The sequence below is a fragment of the Cynocephalus volans genome, chromosome 7, assembly GCF_027409185.1.
Source record: "Cynocephalus volans isolate mCynVol1 chromosome 7, mCynVol1.pri, whole genome shotgun sequence".
In the NCBI taxonomy this organism is placed as follows: domain Eukaryota; kingdom Metazoa; phylum Chordata; class Mammalia; order Dermoptera; family Cynocephalidae; genus Cynocephalus; species Cynocephalus volans.
This window is the reverse complement of record NC_084466.1, coordinates 71,459,583-71,478,711: the sequence shown is the minus strand read 5'-3', so window position 1 is coordinate 71,478,711 and position 19,129 is coordinate 71,459,583. Positions and strand designations below refer to the sequence as shown.

Below are 19,129 nucleotides of genomic sequence, written 5' to 3'. Positions count from 1 at the left end.
AAACAGTATAACTTCACAGACCCAGATTCTGCTGCTGTGGATGACCTATCTTATGCTTCCACCTATGCACCTTCAATTCCTGTTGAAATGCAAGTACTTAGTCCACAAAGAAAGAATAAGAACCTCAGCAGGTTGAGTATGAGAGCTGCAGTCATAGAGTCAGTAGAGTCTACCGTAAGACTCACAAGCTGCTCATTGCCCAGAAATCATATAGTTCATGGAATAAAACAGAAAACAGGTCAGAAAAACAAAGGTAGAGCATGATCCCCATTTGCATTTATATGCAGCTAATGCCTATGTGTTGACAGGGTGTGTGTTAAGAAAAAACAGGGAGGTGATATGAGTGGAGATGGGGGTGTTGGAGTTACATGGGGAGTGAGTGTGGAGTGTGAAAAGGAGTGTGAAGCATGTGGGGAATGTGCATTTACATGTACATATGTGTGTGCGTGCATGTGTAGTCCTTGATACTACAGTGGATTCCTAGACTCCCAGGACCTAAAAGTATGGTGTTGAAGACAAAAAGGGAACTGGAGTGCTCTACTCGCCTCGTTCTCTTTTCCCAAGTAAAACTGAATGACGTGTAAGAGCAAGGACTTTGCAGTCAGACCTGGTGTTAAATCCTAACCCAGCACTCACTAGCTGAGGGACTGTGGGCAAGTTATTTAACCTGTTGACATCACTTTCACACCTGTAAAATAAGGATATTTCTTGGCATCTGTGAAGGGAGTGCAGGGTAATGCAGAGCCAATAGTTAATAAATAGTAACTTAAACAATTCTAGCCCATTTCTTAAAACTGATCCAGAAAATTGCACCTTGGCAACAAAATAACCTGCAACAAAGTAATTTTTTAAATGCATTCACATTCTATGACTTCTTTATTTTTAACAGGTTTTGTTTTATGGGGATGGAATGGGGGTAGAGTTTACAAACAATTTTCTTTTACTTGTGGCTCTTGGGACTAACAATAGAGTGAAAACATGAAATCACACCTGTAGGCAAAGAAATTGACCAGAGCATGCGGGTTACTGAGCTTTGTCCCACCCTCTGACAAAGGAGCAGGGAGGCTGAGAATTGGCCAAAACTCCCAGCGGGACATGCAGCAAGAGAAGTGGAGTTGTGAGCCGAGTGCAATTTACCCCATACAGTTGGCGACAAGTTTATGGCTGGAGGCCTCTATATGTCTTTTGTCTTTACGTAAAAATCAATTATAATTTTCCACATTGTGGGGTTCTTTTGCAATTATTGGAAATTTATCAAGTAACTACTCTGAAATTGAAAAGCAAATATCTAGGATGAATATGAGGCTTACGTTACTTTACAAATTATCGAGAGTGCTTCTTAAAATAGTTAAAAAGTAATTCTGAAGTTTTAGTCACAGTCATCCAAAGATTTTCCCCCTACTGCAAGAAAGTTCCTGCTATGTCAGAGACAAACTACTAAATAATTATTATAAGAATATTGCAAAGTTGATTACGTTCTTAAAAATAAAAGTAATATACAGTCTTCATTTTTGCTTTTTTTAAAAATTTTTTCCTTTTCTTTTCGTAGCCCTCTATAGCTTCCCCCTGCTAACACCATTCCAGCTGTGGGGTTACTGCTGCTTGCATAGAGTTGGAATTCTCACCGTTTCTGACTGCTGGGTTCTCCACAGGAACAGATACAACTCCCTAAATTGTGGGTGGGCTACCTCAGGAAGACCTCAGGCTCTGTTAGGAACCTTCCCGTGGTTATCACAGCTGACACCACCAATGCCCTCTAGCATATTCATGGGCAGAGGAAACACAATTGTGGAATTCTTCTCGGTAGCTACAGTGGTTAAGGTCTGCAGGTAGCGCAGTTGGAGGGCTATTGGGGACTCAGCCAGCACCATGGAGGCTGACTTCAGAGATTTGGAAGCATTCATTTCTCCTTCTGCTGCAAGGACCTAAAACAACAAAAACACAAGTAAAGGTTTACAACTGTGACTAGTGCTTTCTTTTTCTGTACTGATACCCCTCCTCCCCCCTCCCTGCACCCATGTTGCCACGTGTGTTTCATCTACTTAACTTTTTTGGCAAAGGTAAGAGTTTCACATTCTAATGTCATTAAAGAAACACAAGGAGGTTACAGGAAGTGGAACGAGATATTTTACAAATTAGAAATCCCTGGATTTCATCCTCAAACATAAATAAAGCACTAGCTTTAACACAAATGAATGCTTGGCCTCCACCCTAGTAACAATGCAAGAATTGTTTCTTGTTCTTTCAGCTCTTGCTTACGAGTAGTAGCAAGTGCCAGCCTGGCAGCACTCATGGGAAATCTCTTACATTCTCCACTCTCTTCTAGTTTTCAGACTGCCCAAAAATGACCCAGGCAGGATGCAGCTGCCCCATCCACGGGCATCACTGCCCATGTGCAAAAGTGATCTCCCATCCATCTTCACCTAGTCCATCATCTGAAGCTTCTGGAGCTTAGCAGAGAAAGCAGATACGAGTAAGGAATGAGGGCAGAAAAAAACCTTCACCAGCTCACAGGATTTCCAAGAGGGTAACAAAGCCTTCTAATCTCAGTTGGTTTCTGATACTTCATGAAACCTATCCACACAGGCATGAAGGCTACGGATCCAACAGATTCAAAGACAATTGGGTCTTACATGTTGTGCTTACATTTTGTAATCCCAACCTGGATTGTATTTAATTACCTTTTTAAACACTGTAACACTTAACATCCTAACACAATGATGCTCAAAAGACAAGTACCAAGTTGGCTAAACCAAATCACCAGCTGCTCTGGGTTAAATGTGTCTCCCAAAAGCTCATGCATTGGAAAGTTGATTTCCTTTGTAACAGTGCTAAGAGGATGGGAAATCCAGTTATGGTATTTGAAAGGCAAGGCCTTTGAAAGGTGATTGGATTGTGAGGACTGTGCCCTCATGGATGGATTAATCCATTCGTGAAGTAATAAGTTATCATGGTTGTGATTCTGATGGCTTCATAAGGAGAGTGAGGGGTAAGGTTAGCTCTGTTGCTCAGGTCATTCTCTCCATGTGACACCTTGGTCACCAAGGGACTCTGTAGAAAACAACCACCAAGAAGAAAGCCCTCACCAGTTGTGCCCCCTGGACCATGGACTTCCCAGCCTCCAAACTGTAAGAAATAAATTTCATTTATTTATTTATTTATTTTATTTTATTTTATTGTCTTTTTCGTGACCGGCACTCAGCCAGTGAGTGCACCCGCCATTCCTATATAGGATCCGAACCTGCGGCGGGAGCGTCGCCGCGCTCCCAGCGCTGCACTCTCCCAAGTGCGCCAGGGGCTCGGCCCTCATTTATTTTTAAATTACCCAGTTCCAGGTATTCTGTTACAAGCAACAGAAACAGACTACTATACTAGCTTTATAAAAATGTAGGTTCCTGGCTCACCTAAGGCTCTGCTTCACTGGGTCTGAAGGGAGGCCTGGGAATTGGTGTTTTGTTTTGTTAAATTCTCTACAGGACTCGGATGTGCAGCCAGAGCTGGCCCCACTCTGCTAAGCTGCTGGGCATGTTGCTGAGCACGCTCTCGAGTGTTACCAAGCTTCATCAAGGTACATTAAATGCTCATTACTTTTTAATTCAGGTGTATTCTCAGTAACAACAAAACTGTAGAAAAGAAACCCTTTTCTTGGAAAAGTCATTGAGAGACCCTGATCTTCGTTCAAGCTCAAACCTTATCTGCCCAGCACCCTCCGTGTGTAGACAGAACAGCCCTTACCCTGGCTCTGGCTTCGCGGGTGGCCTCGGCCTCAGCAGCCATGGACCTCTGCAACTGCATGGGAATCCGGACATCCTTGATTTCCACTCGGGCCACCCGGATCCCCCACAGCTCAGTAGCATCATCGAGTAAGGTCTGTTTCCGAATCAAAAGAAAGAACATTGATCAGGAGACAGATAATGTGAGGTAAGTTTCTGAAATGTTTTATACTTGCAAAATAAGTTCCTCTTCTCTTTCTCCTTTTGTATTTACAGCATTTGGAGTGAGACAGTTGGGAATAGAACTAGGAGTTAACTTCCTTCTTGATTACTTCCTGGAATTTAACGTGAATCTTACAAAGGATTCAGGAATAAAACATGACAGATGTCTTAGTGGGCATTTACCAGCAGGATCCACCCCAAAACCATACCTAATGAAGTATATGATATCCATCTAGATTTGAGCAAATACCCCAAATATGCTGTCACTGATATTAAGCAGGCAGTCAGGCCCGGGCTTCTCAGACAGACCTAGATTTTGTCCTGGCTTTGCCATTTGCAGCTGTGAATCATTAGGCCAGCTTCTTAACCTCTCTGATTCTCAGTTTTCTCACCTATAAACAGGTGACTTTCAGGACTGTCATGAGGTTTGGAGATAATACATATAAGATATCTATTAATGCCTAGCGATGACTTAATGAATACTATTATTGGGTACTTTTCAAGATATTATGTTTCTTGCTCTGTTTAACCTCTGCCCTATCACCAGTTTTAAAGAAGCAAGACACATTTTTTTTAGAGCAGAACCAGCCTATAGCCAAAGATATCCTTGTCCTTTGTAAAAGCTAAAAACCACTGAAGATATCTTGTGGGTTATCCTGGAGAAGGTGGGTCGAGGGATAATGCTTTCAGAAATGGTGAGATCAGAAGGGCAGTTCCCCCAGAGGGGAGGGAGCAGAGAGCTCTGCTACCAAACAGCAAGTGAGCCCCTGCCTTTCAGTGACCCCTGCAGGACCCCAGGAGATGGCGAGACCTCACAGGAAGCCAGTGACCTGACCATGGGTGGGAAACATCTGAGTTGCCAAACTTACGTGCTCTTACAAATGAAATGGGGAGCTATCGTCCAGAACTGATATGACCTCATAAAATCTTGGGGCCTTTGTGCTACTTCAGGGACTGGAGGAGATGCCAAGAAGGACTGAAGTCTAATTTCCTTCCTAGCTCACAAAAAGGAGGCTCAGAATCAGAATTTAATTGATTTTGGAAAATGCAGAAATGTGACTGTTTATGAACTAGGAGTAAGAGATGAGGTCACTACCCACTACATCCTCATGAATATTGTAGTTATTATTACTATTGATATTATTATTGATATTGGTGGCATGATGTGAGAATTTCCAGAGGTGATAGGTCTACACCATCTCAAATGAATCTTCTTCTAACTTTCACTTTTTTTTCCCACTTTTTATTTCATTCTGAAATGTAGGAATATACGGGCTACCTGAGAAATGGGTGAACTAGAGTAATCTAAACTAAAAATAAATCTGATCTCTAACCTCTTCAGAAAAGGCTGAAGTGCACAATGTTAACTCATAATTTTAAATTCCAAAGAAAATGGATAAGGGGCACAATTCCAACAGCTTCCTTCTGCCATACAGATATTTAAATCTATATCTCACAATAAATAAAGCCACAAACTGAAGCTCACCTTTCCAGAGCTGTGTGTACAAGTGTGTGTGAATATGCAGGTGGGGGAGGGGATCTGAGCTGCTGATATTTGATAATCACTGATAATTAAAACAAATGAATTAAAAATTCAGGCTACTAGTTCTTGGTGTCTTTACCTGGATGCTATGGGCGATCTCTTCTCGTCCGGCTAAGATCTGGGACAGAGTCTGTGTCCCTAAGACATTTCTCAGAGTGGTCTGAGCCAGCAGAAATGTGGCTTGGTGGACGTCGTTTACATTAGCCACGGCTGAGACAGCACTGTAGATCCTGTAGTAGACGACTCCATCCACCTGAGTAGTCACGGAGTCTCTGGTGAGGATCTGCAGAGCAAGAATAGGGGAAAATCACAGCAACGGATAAAGTGACAGCCAGCCCAAGAGCCCTCATCCACAGAGGAGAGCATTAATGACAACTCATGCCAGCAGTCACCAAAAACCTGTCCTTCCTACTTGATAACAAAATGCCTGCCTGGATGTGGTCTACACTCACCCCTGTAACCTGATCTCAGAGAAGTCTCACATCCTATAGGCAAGCCCTTGATTTGGCATGGTGAGAACATACACTAAGAAACTTCTGGAATTCTATCTTCTGTCTTCTAAACAAAGGTGGAACACTTGTTTCCCTGATACCAGGAATCTTTTTGAATTTCAGTTTTTGTCAGACTTGATGAAGCAGTGCTTCTTAGAAAACATAGATGGCACTAGAGACCGTGTTCTGTCTGCAAGTGAAGAAAGATGGATTCAGGTTAAGGGAGAGGCTTGGTGTCAATCATTCTGAATGTGACGAGGTGTTTTGGAGCAAATGACAGATTTCTGGGTGTACCATGGGAGCAGAAACTAGAACTGCCCATTACAGAGCCAGAAGCCCTCCACTACTGGTCACTGAGCATCCCAAGCTCTCCTATGACTGGGGCTCAATTCTAAAGTAAGTTTCCTGCAGTTCCTGAGTGGCATTGGAGACATCATTGTTGAGTCTTGATTGAATTTCCTGAACCAGAGAAAATACAATTAACATTTACTCATAAATGCTGATTTTCTGTCTTCTTGTCCTCTTTGCACTCCCACATCCCAGGTCCTACTCATATTTTCTTTCCTCTTCCTGGATCACTGTGGTTATGAGAGGGTGACATGGTTATTATAACCCTGTTCCTCTTTCCTATTGCTCAGTTACTGTTTTGGGTGATTTATTTATAATACTTCAAGAACTAAAAGGAATTATTTGAAACCCAAACGCAGGTGGTCCCTGTGCAGCGTCTGCTCTGTTCTCACACCTGTCCCACTCTATTTTTTTAAACACAAAAATAATTTAAAGTCAAAAGCAAAGGTGAGTAATGTAGATATTACTAAAAAAATCTGAGAAGGTGATGGAGAGGGTGATATCATAGCCAACCACTGCCCTCCATCAGGTTTAATTCAGCTCCTCTGTGCTGTGACTTATCTGTCTTTCTACACATCTGTCTGCCATTCTCCATCCCAGCCTCCCCGTCAGCTGGATCTCTTCTCCCGGGCTTTCTCCCACCGGGTCATTCCAAATCTTCTAGCAATTCAGCCCTTGCCTTGGCTTCCTTCTCATTTGTCAAAACGAAGGCCCAGTAGTTTCACGAGCCACTTTGGGCCAGTTTCTGGGGGGATTCAGTTCATCCTCCCCCTTACAGTTTAAAAATATACTGTACGGTTTCAGTTGCCCATATGGGAAAGGTACAGGTTTTATTCTTGGTAACATATCTTTAACCAGCATTACCTCTTGTGGAGGAATGTTACAAGTAACAGTTCGGAGATCAACTTTGACAAAAACGTCTATGCAGGGCAGGACCAGAATCAAACCTATGACAAAGAAAAGTGGTTTAATATTTCACCCACTGCAAATAACTACAACAAATAGCCTCCTAGCTACATGGTACATAATTTTCATGGGCTATATATTTTTCTCAGATGATCTTTAGTATGAACACATATAACTTTGGGGGAAATTATTTCTTCCTATCAATCAGTGACTACAGAAAAGTGATTGCCTAGGAATTAAAGTCTTTTGTTAAGTAGCTAAAGATCCTTGACATTTAATTTTTATATTTTATTATTTAAAAAAAAATCTACTTCTATCCAAGTGTTTCATTTGGCATTAATTAAAAATAATATTTTGGAAATGGATTTTCTTAGAATAAAGCTACCTACATAAAAGATTCAACCAATAGACTTTTGGCTTTGAATATCAGCGACCGCCAACATTCTCAGTCACTTTCAACAGTATTAAAGGAATACTGAATTAAAATCTTCCCAGGGTTTCAGATTCCCTGAAACTAGTGTCTTGCAGAACTAACAGTTTCTCCATAGCCGTGTTCTTCTTTAAATACATGGCATTTCCCAATTGTAAACACTTCTACTTCTCTCTGAGTTGTGAAGTATCTGGCTTAAGGCCAGGTCGGAGAAGGATTAGTATAAAAAGAGCCATTTAAGGAGCCCTTAACAGTACCCTGGTGAACGTTCTTTCTTTACTGAAAGAGTTATAAAGATTAGAACCACAGGCGTGTCAGCAAAATGGGGACACTAATCCATTTCCACTTATTGGGAAATTTTTTGTTATTGTTTTTGTTTTCAAGGCAGAAACAAGTTTTTAGGTTGAACATCATAAAAAGCGCTGGTAGCAACAGGAGAAAATGCTGCTAAGGCGCTTTCTTTCTTTTGGTCTCTAAACCTGAGACTTGTGGTAAAAATTACTGCTCAATTTCCTTCCTTTTTTTGGTGCCAGGTCACTGTGGTTAAGATCATCACCCTTAAAATGAGAGAGTTACGTCCCAGCCCTTCCACTTAGTAATCTTGTGGCTGGGGAACATTCACCTGACTTTTCTGAGCTTTGGTTACCCAGCATATATAAAATGATAGTGAAGATTAAACATGATTCAACATGATGATGAAATAAAGTACTTAACACAGTGCCAGGTATGTATTAAGTGCTCAAGAAGTGGCAGCCCTTATTATTAATGCTTTAATTATTAAAGAATAATTTACAATTTTCAAAAGTGCAGAGATTTTCCATTAACAATTTGGCTTGTTTCCCTCTGGTCCTAATGACATTCTGAGGTAAGCCGTTAACCCCAGAGACATGTATGACGAGAGTTGTTATCCTGGGACATGTAGTAGTGAAATCTTCTGGGAAAATCCATTTACAAAAGATACATTTTTCTCTAGAGTCCTCCAAGTTATGGCTATTCTGCCTCTCTCAGATCCACTTTTATTTTAACTTATAATCTTAGCTCTACCAGTTGGAACATGACTGGGAAGAGGTTAACTTTGTCCTGCTGTACCTCACCTGGATGATTCTAACACTTCTGTTTTGACAGACTCATAAGAGCATCCATAATAAGTCATTCTTGGCTCTTTTTCTTAGGCCTTTTATGTAATTAAACAAGAAAGATTACAGTATTTGACATGGCCAAGTCTCTTTCATGAGCTTCTCTTTTGCAGTTTCTCAATTTTTTTAGGTAACAGATATTTGAGCATCTACCCAGTTCACGGCCAAGTACAAAGCACACAGAGTATCACCATGCATAAGAAAGTTCCTGCCCCCACAGATCTTACAGTCCAATTGGAGACAGACCAAATTATTCAAATAAACCACAATAAGGGAAGGAAAAAAGGATTATCAGAGAAATATAGCCAATAACCTTTGTTTTCCATGTGTCTTCCAAGATGGTGTTTTTGATAGCCCTTCCTTTTGAGAATATTAGAATTAACCATATGAAATTGCCATTTTTGTGAGTCAAAAACAAATGTTAGCAATTTTATATGGTTCAATTAAATATATACTAAGAGGGTTTATGAATATTAAATCAATATCATATATTTAGGGAGTTTTAGTACTTGACACTACCCCATCCCTGCCAAAAAATAATCCCATCCTTTTGTAACATGACCAATTTGAAACATTTTTTCTTCCAAGGTTGTAGAGAATGGGTGGAAATAAATACTACATTAGGTATTAGAAAGCCTAAAAGCTTATCTTTACCTCCAACTACAAGGGAAATCCTAAGTAAATCTCCAAACCTATGCTGGGCTCACGTTCTTCATTTTCAAAACCAGGGGATTTGACAAAGGAGTTGTACAATGGCTTCCAGCTCTATCTTTCTATTCATCTACTTGCCATGAGAGGAAATTACCTTCTGCCTTTCCATGAGCCTTTTTCAAAGAGTGAGAATGAAAAACCAGGTCCTTGGGTACTCTCCCTGGGTAACTTAATGTCTACACCAGCTATTTCCTCCCTCCCCTGGTTTTTCTGACATTCTCTTAGTGGCCCCGGTAGTAAGTAAGTGACATTCAGCCAGCATAACCAGAGCCACTCTTTCTTCATTCATGGTCACTGAAACTCTTAAAGGGAGAGTTAGGAAACAGGTCCACATGTCCAAACTCTCAAACTCATTGTCATTCACACTAACTTGCATAACAGGACACCATCCTTCTCTTGTACAGAACGGCAAGGCTTCCAAGTTCCAGTGACTTTTCTTTGACTCTCAGTAGGCACCACCAGGGGAAATAGTGATGGTGGGAGCAGTAGTAATAGGTTCCCATGGTCTGTGTGGCAGCCACAGTGTCATACCTGGCCCTTTGGCTTTGTCAGCCTGGATTCGTCCCAGTCGAAATACAACAGCACGTTCATACTCCTTAATGATCTAAGAGATTAAGGGAGAGCATTTAGTCTTAATGGCTCCTCAGCTCCTATAGACAGCCCCATTTATTTCCCAGGGTATTACCTTCAGGCACATCCATATGGAGATGGGGAAGGTAATGATCACCAACAGAAAAGAAAGGGAAATCAGAATCCAGCCACATACACCAAGCTGCTTATTGCTGACACCTAGGAAATGAGAAGGAAGCAAGCCTGTAATCAATGGGGCTCTTCGAAAATCCACCCAGCTGCATGGGTAAGGAGATCATTCAAACAGGTAGCTAAGTCTGATGTGACTGAGGAGGAAACCTAAATCCATGCACACCCACGAATGCAGTTAAACACACGCACCCACACACAAATGTTTATTCAGGTTTTCAGAAATTAAAATTGACCCGTCCCTCCTAAGAAAAGTCTCATGGCAATCAACAGCGATGATTGTCATTACATTTATATAGCACTGCCGTGGTTTATTATCCTCAAAACACATGGTTTATTATTCCTCAAAATGTAATCCATGGACCATCTACATCAGAATCATCGGATTCCTGGGCCCCATGAATTCTCCAGGTGAAATTTAAAGCAACCGCCAAGGTAGATAGGTACTGTTATCCCCAGAGGAAGACAATGTGGCACATGGAAAAACGTTCCGGAGAGACCGTGGGTCTGAATTTCTACGCAAGCTCTCTCACTCACTCTACGGCTTTAGCCTCACCACTCGATCGCTCGGGGTCTCCGTGTCTTTATCTGTACGATGGGGATAGAAGTTACCTACCTGGGTGGATCTGATGCGGATTAGATGAGATTACCTGTATATGGTTCCTGGCCCATACGTTAGTCAATATGTGTTACTCTATTAGTCCTCTTTTACGATGAATAGGTATTCCAGAATTTGTTGATATTTGATATTTCTGGGTTTTCATGGAAATTTATTTTGTTATAATTGGCTCATTATATTAGATGTCTTTTTTACTAATCACACATTATGATGGGGGGACATTTTGGCTTAATAAATATTGCCTTGCAATAAGTACTTAAACCTGCGTAGCTTAATCACATCAGTTGCCTAATTTCTCAATTCTCAAGATTTTTGTTTGTAAAACATGCAGCTCTGTCTGACCTGTTTATTTTAGAAATCTTTATATTCACCATCTTACCTCTTTTTTAATCCTGGTTTCTCCTTGTCCCTTCTTGTCCCTTCTCCTTGACAGCCACCTCGACCCTCAACCCCACATCTCCCCCAGTTGATTCACACAAACACTGGAACTAACTGTATTTACTAGATATTTTCACCCAAGTAATCCCACAATCACCACCGTCTCTGTCTCAGTTAATGCCTTAAGCCATCCTGCCGCCTGCCCAGGTCGGAGGCTCAGGTCATCATTGCCTCTTCCTGAACTAAGCACAGAAATCACTGAGTGTAAGTGATGCCATCTCAAATCCATCCCCACTTACCCATTTTACTGCTACTGAGGCATTGGGACCTGAGCCAAATAAATGAATATTTAGGAAGGTTCTAGGTTTTTGTTCTTACAAAAATGATGAAATGTGTGCTCTGTGCACTTGTGTAGGATAAATTTCTAAAATGCCCTTCAGAGAGTCTGTACCAACGTGCCCTCTCACCAGCAGTAAACATGTGCCTGTTTCCACATGTCCTGTCCCCATCAGACTATTTCAGTCTTCTGAGTAGTTACATTCTGGAAAAACACCTCCATCTTAGATACCTATCTAGTATTAAAAACTTTTGAGGACAAATGTCCTTTTACAGAGTCTAAATACACAAAAGTTACATTCTGAACGATAATGGCTTGCCTGCCTACTCCAAAGTTTAAATTCTTAAAATATCACCTTCCAAAGCCTTGGATCCACAGTGAGGTGGATAGGCTATCATTGTGTAAGATGAAAAGACACTGTGTGTATTCTCATAGAATCTTTGTTGTATTTTATTAATGAGTGCTTTTAAATATTAATAACACAGTCCATAATTCTCACTGAAAAAAAAATTCAAGTAATAAAACTAAATTTCTCTGACTATCCTCTCCTTGGTCCACTTTTATCTAGAGAAGTTCCAGAGTTACCCGTTGGGTGTTTGTCCTCATAGACCCATTCCTACCTATTTACACACGTATATCTAGAGAATACTTGGCTTTAATTTGTAGATTTTATTTTATGATAAGCGGCACCACACTGTATCTAAGTTTCTACTTTTTTTTCCTTTTACTTAATATATCTTGGAGATATTTCCTTGTCATGACACAGCCATCTACCTCATTCTTCTTTTTTGCATACTCTTTCATCCTAAACCTGTGTCTCAGTTTACTTAGTCATTCTCCTACTGATCAACGTGGAGCTTACTTGCAACTTCACCTTTACAAACAAGGCTGCAATAACTGTGCTGTCCATGAGTCACAGGACCACATGCTCTTTTATTGAATCTTGATAGTAGTGTTGACAAGGCAGCACCATTCCTGCCACCTTTGGTGGGTTTCCTCCCTGCTGGGACTGCAATATTGGGTATTCAGAAACCTTGAGGTGTTCTAAGGCTGTGGTGTTAGTGCAGCACATGAGCAGCTGGGGCCGCACAAAGGATACCAACTATACTTAATGCCCTGAGACAAGCCCTAAACATTTCCAAAGGAGCCCAGCCTTAGCACCAGCTGCATAAGCAAGTGTTAGTCACAGAGAAAATCAGCCTGACCTGCAGGAGCTCCTCCAGAGTCCTAGCAAGCCCTTTCATCTCTGCATGCACGAAGAAACTCAGCTCCCTTAGATACAAACATGGGAAGAGAGACAAGAGATAAGGTCATGATCAGTCTGCCAAGATTCACACCTGAGAATGTTGCCGCTGGGAGAACTGATGGAACCTTGGGGTGTCATTAGCTGCCAGTTAATGTGGGGTGTCCCTGCAGGCTCCCCAGCTCAGTCTATGAGCACCCTCAGCTTTGGCGGGGCGGGTTGTCACAAAGTGAGCACTGCTTTTGCAGCTTCCAAGGAAGCAAATTCTTCAGGCAGCCTTTTCCTCTCCCCACCCTCTCTCATAGTTAAGATGACGATGCTGTGCTGATAAGTGGATATGAAGATTACAATTCTGCCTGCTGGGATATGCTGAGATTGTATTACAAGGATCTCCAGAAGTCTCCCACACTGCCTTCACTTCAGCCTATAGAAAGGCTCCTGCCAGAGCCCTCCCTTGAGGCTGAGGGGATGATGGAAGGAAAAAGGGCTGAACCGCCTCTTTGTTGACAACAAAGTCCTGACCACGTCTAATCGTCTGTTTTATCCAAATCCACGAATGCATATTTTCTGTGGGCAATTGTCTGTCCCATAACCATAAAGTACCATCATAGGCTTACTTTCTGGAAGGGAACTAGATTTTGCCACCACCACCCCCCCCAAATTGCCCCTGTTTTCTCACCTGTTCATTTAACAAATATTTTACCAAAATTCATATACCAAGCCCTGTGCTAGAGCTGAGGATTCAGAGGTGGATGAGGTAGGAACTTGCCACGCATTGTTGAGATCTAGGAGGGGAAGGAGACAACAGGGACAGGTGGAATTATATGAGCAGGCTCGGTCCTCTGCTGTGCTTACTTCTAGGAAGCCCACAGCTGGTGAAATAAGCAGAGTCGCCCTCCTGTAGGTGGCTGTCACAGAGAACAGCAGAATGTTTATTCAATGCCTGCCTTTCCATCCACAGAGGGAAAGGTACAGCAGTAATGCTGCCAACACTGGGGAGGAGGGCTCAGGAACGTCAGCTGGAAGGACTTTGGAGACAACCAAGGCTAATTTTCATTTTGCAGCCAGAAAACTTCCTGGTTAGTGTCATCATCGTCTTAATGTCTCTCTCAGGTGGCACCTACAAGTTCCACAAACTGACAGTAATTCATGTTTACTTTGACTCACTTAGGCCATGAGGCAAAACCAAGCCTCACTGGTAGAGGCCTGTCCCTGGGGCGTTGTACCCGGTGCTTGGGTACAGCCCTGCACCAGAGGAGACTTCAAAACCCTTTAGGAAGAGGGGTAAACACTCAAGGCTAGACTGATTACTTGAGTGAGGCCAAGAGGTAGGGGAGAAGACTCCAAATCACAAGCCCGCCTTAGATGACATTAGAAGTAAAAATGAGCTACAGTTAATATAACAGACTAGGTGACTTGGTTGCTTATTTCTCACCTTTGGCCTGGTCAACAGTGTTTAAATGTTAGAGTAATACTACGTACAATATTTGGCCATAGGTCTGTGTTACCATAAATAGTCATTTCCTTTCTTAGCAGACATAACTGATTCGGTATTAGGACATTATTTAAAAACATCAAAATAGAATGATGCACATGACACATCAGGGAAGGGAAAGTTAAAACCACAGTGAGATGCTAATACACAGACAGTTACCAGAATAGCGAACAGTAGAGACTGACAGCACCATGTTTTAGCAAGGTTGTGCAGCAAGCGGAGCTCTCAGATGCGCTGTTGGGAGTACAGATTGGTTCGGTCACCTGAAAAACTACTTGGAAGTATTTACTAAGCTAATTGTACACCTATTTTGTGACTCACTATTCAACATCTAAGTAATACCTGAGAGAAGTGAGAGCCGATGACAGCAAAAACCATGTTCAAGAATGTTCATGGCAATTTTATTCATAAAGCCAAGAAGTGAAGGGTCACCCAAAACCATCAAAGTAGAATGGATAAATAAAGTTGTGGTCATACAAAGGAGTAATTACTCAGCAAGAAAAAAGACAAAACTACTGCTATATACAAAATATGGATAAATCTCTTAAATGTAATACTGGGCAAAATAAGCCAGACATAAGAGTGCACACTTTTTGATTCCATGTATGAGTACATACTGTATGATCTGATTTATATTGTATGATTTCATTCAAGAACGAGCAAAACTAGTATGTTTGAAGTCAGAGTAGCAGCTATCTCTGCGTAGTGGCTGGGGTATTAACTGGGAAAGAACATGAGGGAGCCTTTTGGGGTGCTTGAAGTGTTCCATATGTTTATCTGGGTGTGATCATATTGAGCCTGTGGAAATAAATGAAGACCAACCAAATGAGAAGAAACTAAGGCCGTTTACTCAGAGCTTGCTATAGTAAGGAGTCAGCCGCCATCACTTGCATTTTGGCCATGACTCAAAAGCAGGCAGAGAAGTGGGAAAGCTTGAGAGTGGAAGAAAGGGAAGGCTCAGGTACACCTCGACTGGAGGCTGTTGTCATGGGGATGCTGTGGCAGGCTAACTAGGAGTGGGGCGTCCTGAGTGATTGGTTAGGGGAGTATATTCGGTTTTCTCTGGTTGGTCCTAAATTGAAAGTGGGGACAAAAATTGGGGAAGCTGTCAGTTATTAATCAAATCCTTGCCATTTGGGGCTGATTCTTCTTGGATTGTTACTAGAAATAGCAATCTGGCTTCCTGTATGTCTGACTTACAGCAGGTTGGTTTCCTGTGTTGTCTGTTGCAGAAAAGGGAGTTGGTTTCCTGGGCAAATTGCTGTAGGTTGTGGGTCAAAGTTATATTGTTATATATGGTCTCGCCATTGTTGATTTGTAGTCTGTCTCTCAAGCCAAACACTTACGACTAGTGTACATATGTCTGTCATACCTCAGTAAATAATTCAAATAATGACCAGAGTAGGGAAGGTTGGGCTAATATTGAGAATAAAGATTTCACTGCTTGCTTTCCATTCTCAGAAAGAAGAGAGCACAAAGCCCTCCACAAAGCCAGTGTGTGGGCAGACAGAAGACCATGCAGAGCAGCGATGAAAAGCACAGGCCCTGAGTCTGTTGGCCACACGTTCTCACTCAGACAGTTCCAACCTACAAGCTGGGTGACAGCTCACAAGCCACTCAATCTGCTTATGTCTTGGTTTCCTTCTCTGTAGCATGACAATAGAGGTTGAGTATCCCTTATAAGAAATGCATGGGACTAGATGCACTTTGGATTTCAGATTTTTTTCAAATTTTGAAATATTTGCACATATATAATGAGATATCTTGGGGATGGGACCTAAGTCTAAACGTGAAATTCACTCATGTTTCATATGCACCTTATACACATAGCCTGAAGGTAATTTTATACATTTTTAATAATTCTGTGCATGAAATACATGACCCATCATGTGAGATCAGGTATGGAATGTTCTCCTGTGGCATTGGGTTGGTGCTCAAAAAGTTTATTATTTTGGAGCATTTCAGATTTCAGATTAAGGATATTCAACCTATAATGACAATAATAGCTAGTTGCAAGGGTTAGATAAAATAATACATGTAAAAAATTATTAGCCATGTTATCAGGCCCTCTAGTCATCCTGGCAATTTCCCAGCATTTTTGTAGAAGTATGCTTTGACCAAGACAGCCTTAAAATTCCCCTCAGCTTGACTCAAATTCAGGCAGGCTTCTTCCTGACTCTAGGCCCCTGACCTCTTTTTCTTAGAACATATTCTTTAGAAAACGTGTCATTGTAAATTCTTTTTCTGCCCCTTCAAGATTAGAATCTTTTAAAAAACCTATTGCTAGTTTTACAACATAGCGCTATCTTTCTCATGGACTTGGGAACTACCCCTTAGAATGTAAATATCAAAGAAGATAGCACCCCATCTGCCAGTTTCTGTGAGAAGTAGCAGCCTAACTTCAGTGGGCACCTTTCTCCAAGTTGTGGAACTATCTCCTATCATAAAGATACAAGGGTACTTCAAAAAGTTCGTAGAAAAATACAATTGAAAGATAATGCAAATCTTTCCATGAACTTTTTGAAGTTCTGTTATATGAGAAGTATATTAGTAACCACAGACAGCCTATGACCTCCCCTAAGGTCCTCCAGTACTTTTTTGCTTGCTATAAAAACTCTAGCATCCTTTGTTTCAGTGGAGTTGAGCTCAGACTGTGTTATGGCCTCTCTTCTCTATTGCAAAAGCCTTGAATAAAGTCTTCTTTGCTGTTTAACTTTATTTGGTGCAATTTTGCTTTGGCAATTTACACTTGATTTTCTTCTATTTTTGTCTTCTTTTACCAAGCAGTATTCTAAACATCAGTTGTGGATGTTCTGGCCCATCCAAATAATGGCTCTTTTATATGTATAAGAACAAAATTCTCAAGAACATGTAATAAAACCTCTAGACCCCTAAGAATTTCAACCTGCTAAAGTAATCTGGCCACTGACATTATAAGCTTTTTCAGCTAACATTCGGAACCTTAAAAAAAAAAAAAAAAAAAGATACCTGGTCTTTGGTGCAGAACTATTAAGTCAAAGCTGGATGATGATTTTATCATCTATGGTAGTCTTATGAGTAAAAATTTCATAATCCTAAGAGTTTTCTAAATCCTGTTTGCATTTCAACACCAGAAGGATAATTTATGCTTAGTAGTTACATGAACTTTAGATCACATTATCTACTGTGAGCTCTTTTTTTTTACCATTTGCTTTTTTTTAGAAATATTTAAGACATATTTTGAAGTAGTAAGAATGTTCAGTAAGGTGTAAAAACAATTCATTTAATACATTATACCCACCATCCAGCTTAAGAATGTCAGCATTGCCAACACGATCAAAGCCCTCCCCTGAGCCCCTCTATATGCACCCACCCCCCAGAGGTGTCTTGCCCCATAGCTTCTTCATGATGAGTGCCACCCCCGTCACCCAAATGCAGCAGCAATCTCCATGCCTGCCACTCAGATGCCAGGCTGGACACGTGGCCTCTCAGCACATCATTCAGTTTTTCTAGTGGCAGTGATTTTGGTGGCCTCTCCTTATGGGTCTAGGTGACCCAGATGAGAGAGTCAGCCCTGTACTAACAGTACATGGAAGCCCCTACAGTAGAGAAAGTGACCCACGTCCTCACACATCTTTGTCCCTCTGTGCAGGGCTTTTTGTCCCCCTGCCTTCTTTTGCCTCCCACATTCTGGTCTCTCTCGCCTAGCCCCAGGGCGCAGCTCACACATCACCTTCTTTTCGCCACCCCCACCCCCACCTTTGGGTGCTCCTCATTTGCATCTCTGATACACCCTCTATAATCATTTTTCATAATACATTGTAATTTCTAACTATCCTTTGGGTCTTCCCTGTACATGTGTAGTGCTTAGGGAGCAGGTGCTTCGTGCTGAATGGATGAGGTGGACGCTGAACTGCCTAACACTGAAGTTTCAGGAGGACGCTGAGCAGCGCGATAGATCTACGGGTGTGTTTGAAAGGTCTAGTCTGGAAATAATGATTCATCACAGGAGATTCTGTTTTCTCTCAAGAGAATCAATTAACCGGAGAACCATACGCCCTCGCATTTTCTCCGACGTGTACTGCCCTGTGGTACTCTCACCCCCACATCATTATGAGAAGAAAATAAGAGAAAGTGATTTTCTTGCATCATTCTCCTCTCGCCCCATCCTCCCTGGGTTTTCAGTTCTCTGAAATAACAGCACTGCCAACAATGAGAACAAATACTTTGTCCTTAAGATTTAGACCCAAATATTCTCATGACACTGTTATTTGCAACAGTGGTAAATTAAAACACCCTGAAAGTACAGCAATGGGAGGATAATTACCATGACACATTCATACGATATTCTGTTATGCATATTTTTTAAGTGTACAAGAGCATGAGAAAATCATTATGGTACAACATTAAGAGAAAAAAAGTAGTAGGATACAAAATTATACAGACAGTAGGATCTCAATTAGTAGAACATATATACTTAGAAAAAATTTTGGAAGGAAATAAACCAAAATATTAACAGCAGTTATTTCTGAATGGGGGAAGTATAACTGGTTTATACTGTTCTGTTTTCTTAATTTTTGCTATGCTTATAATTTTAAAAAGTTAACTGAAAATTAAAAATCTTGTCAAGTAAAAAAAAAAGAATGTCATCTGTACTTCTAAAGAAGGCAAGACCAGGTGCTTCCCTGCAGAAAAATAAAAGGTATGTGCAGGAAAAACAATCACCTTCCTTGGGCCTAGGGTGAGAGTTAACAATTCTCCCTCTCTCTCTCTCTCTCTCTCTCTGTATATATATTCACTTCCAATATTGTGACAATAT

At 41.3% G+C, this 19,129-nt stretch overlaps 1 protein-coding gene across 1 annotated transcript; it reads right to left on the bottom strand.

Moving 5' to 3' along the window:
• Nucleotides 1-1,700: 1,700 nt before the first annotated feature.
• Nucleotides 1,701-14,709, bottom strand: STOML3 (stomatin like 3). Its single transcript, XM_063101543.1, has 9 exons — nucleotides 14,674-14,709; nucleotides 14,033-14,106; nucleotides 11,394-11,498; nucleotides 10,186-10,348; nucleotides 10,032-10,104; nucleotides 7,182-7,264; nucleotides 5,558-5,761; nucleotides 3,736-3,870; nucleotides 1,701-1,925 (listed from the first exon to the last, which is right to left on the bottom strand). The coding sequence occupies exons 1-9, from the start codon at nucleotides 14,707-14,709 to the stop codon at nucleotides 1,701-1,703; spliced, it is 1,098 nt and encodes a 365-aa protein (XP_062957613.1).
• Between the last annotated feature and the right edge of the window lie 4,420 nt (nucleotides 14,710-19,129).

What these genes read in the sequence shown, in the direction of transcription:
- STOML3 (XM_063101543.1), bottom strand. Translation starts at nt 14,709, where the DNA reads ATGGTTTTTGCTGTCATCGGCTCTCACTTCTCTCAG. An exon ending in TGACAAAGCCAAAGGGCCAG is followed by an intron (nt 7,265 to 10,031) that starts GTATGACACTGT and finishes TCTTTGTCATAG; the next exon opens with GTTTGATTCTGGTCCTGCCC. An exon ending in AGATCGCCCATAGCATCCAG is followed by an intron (nt 3,871 to 5,557) that starts GTAAAGACACCA and finishes ATTCGGAAACAG; the next exon opens with ACCTTACTCGATGATGCTAC.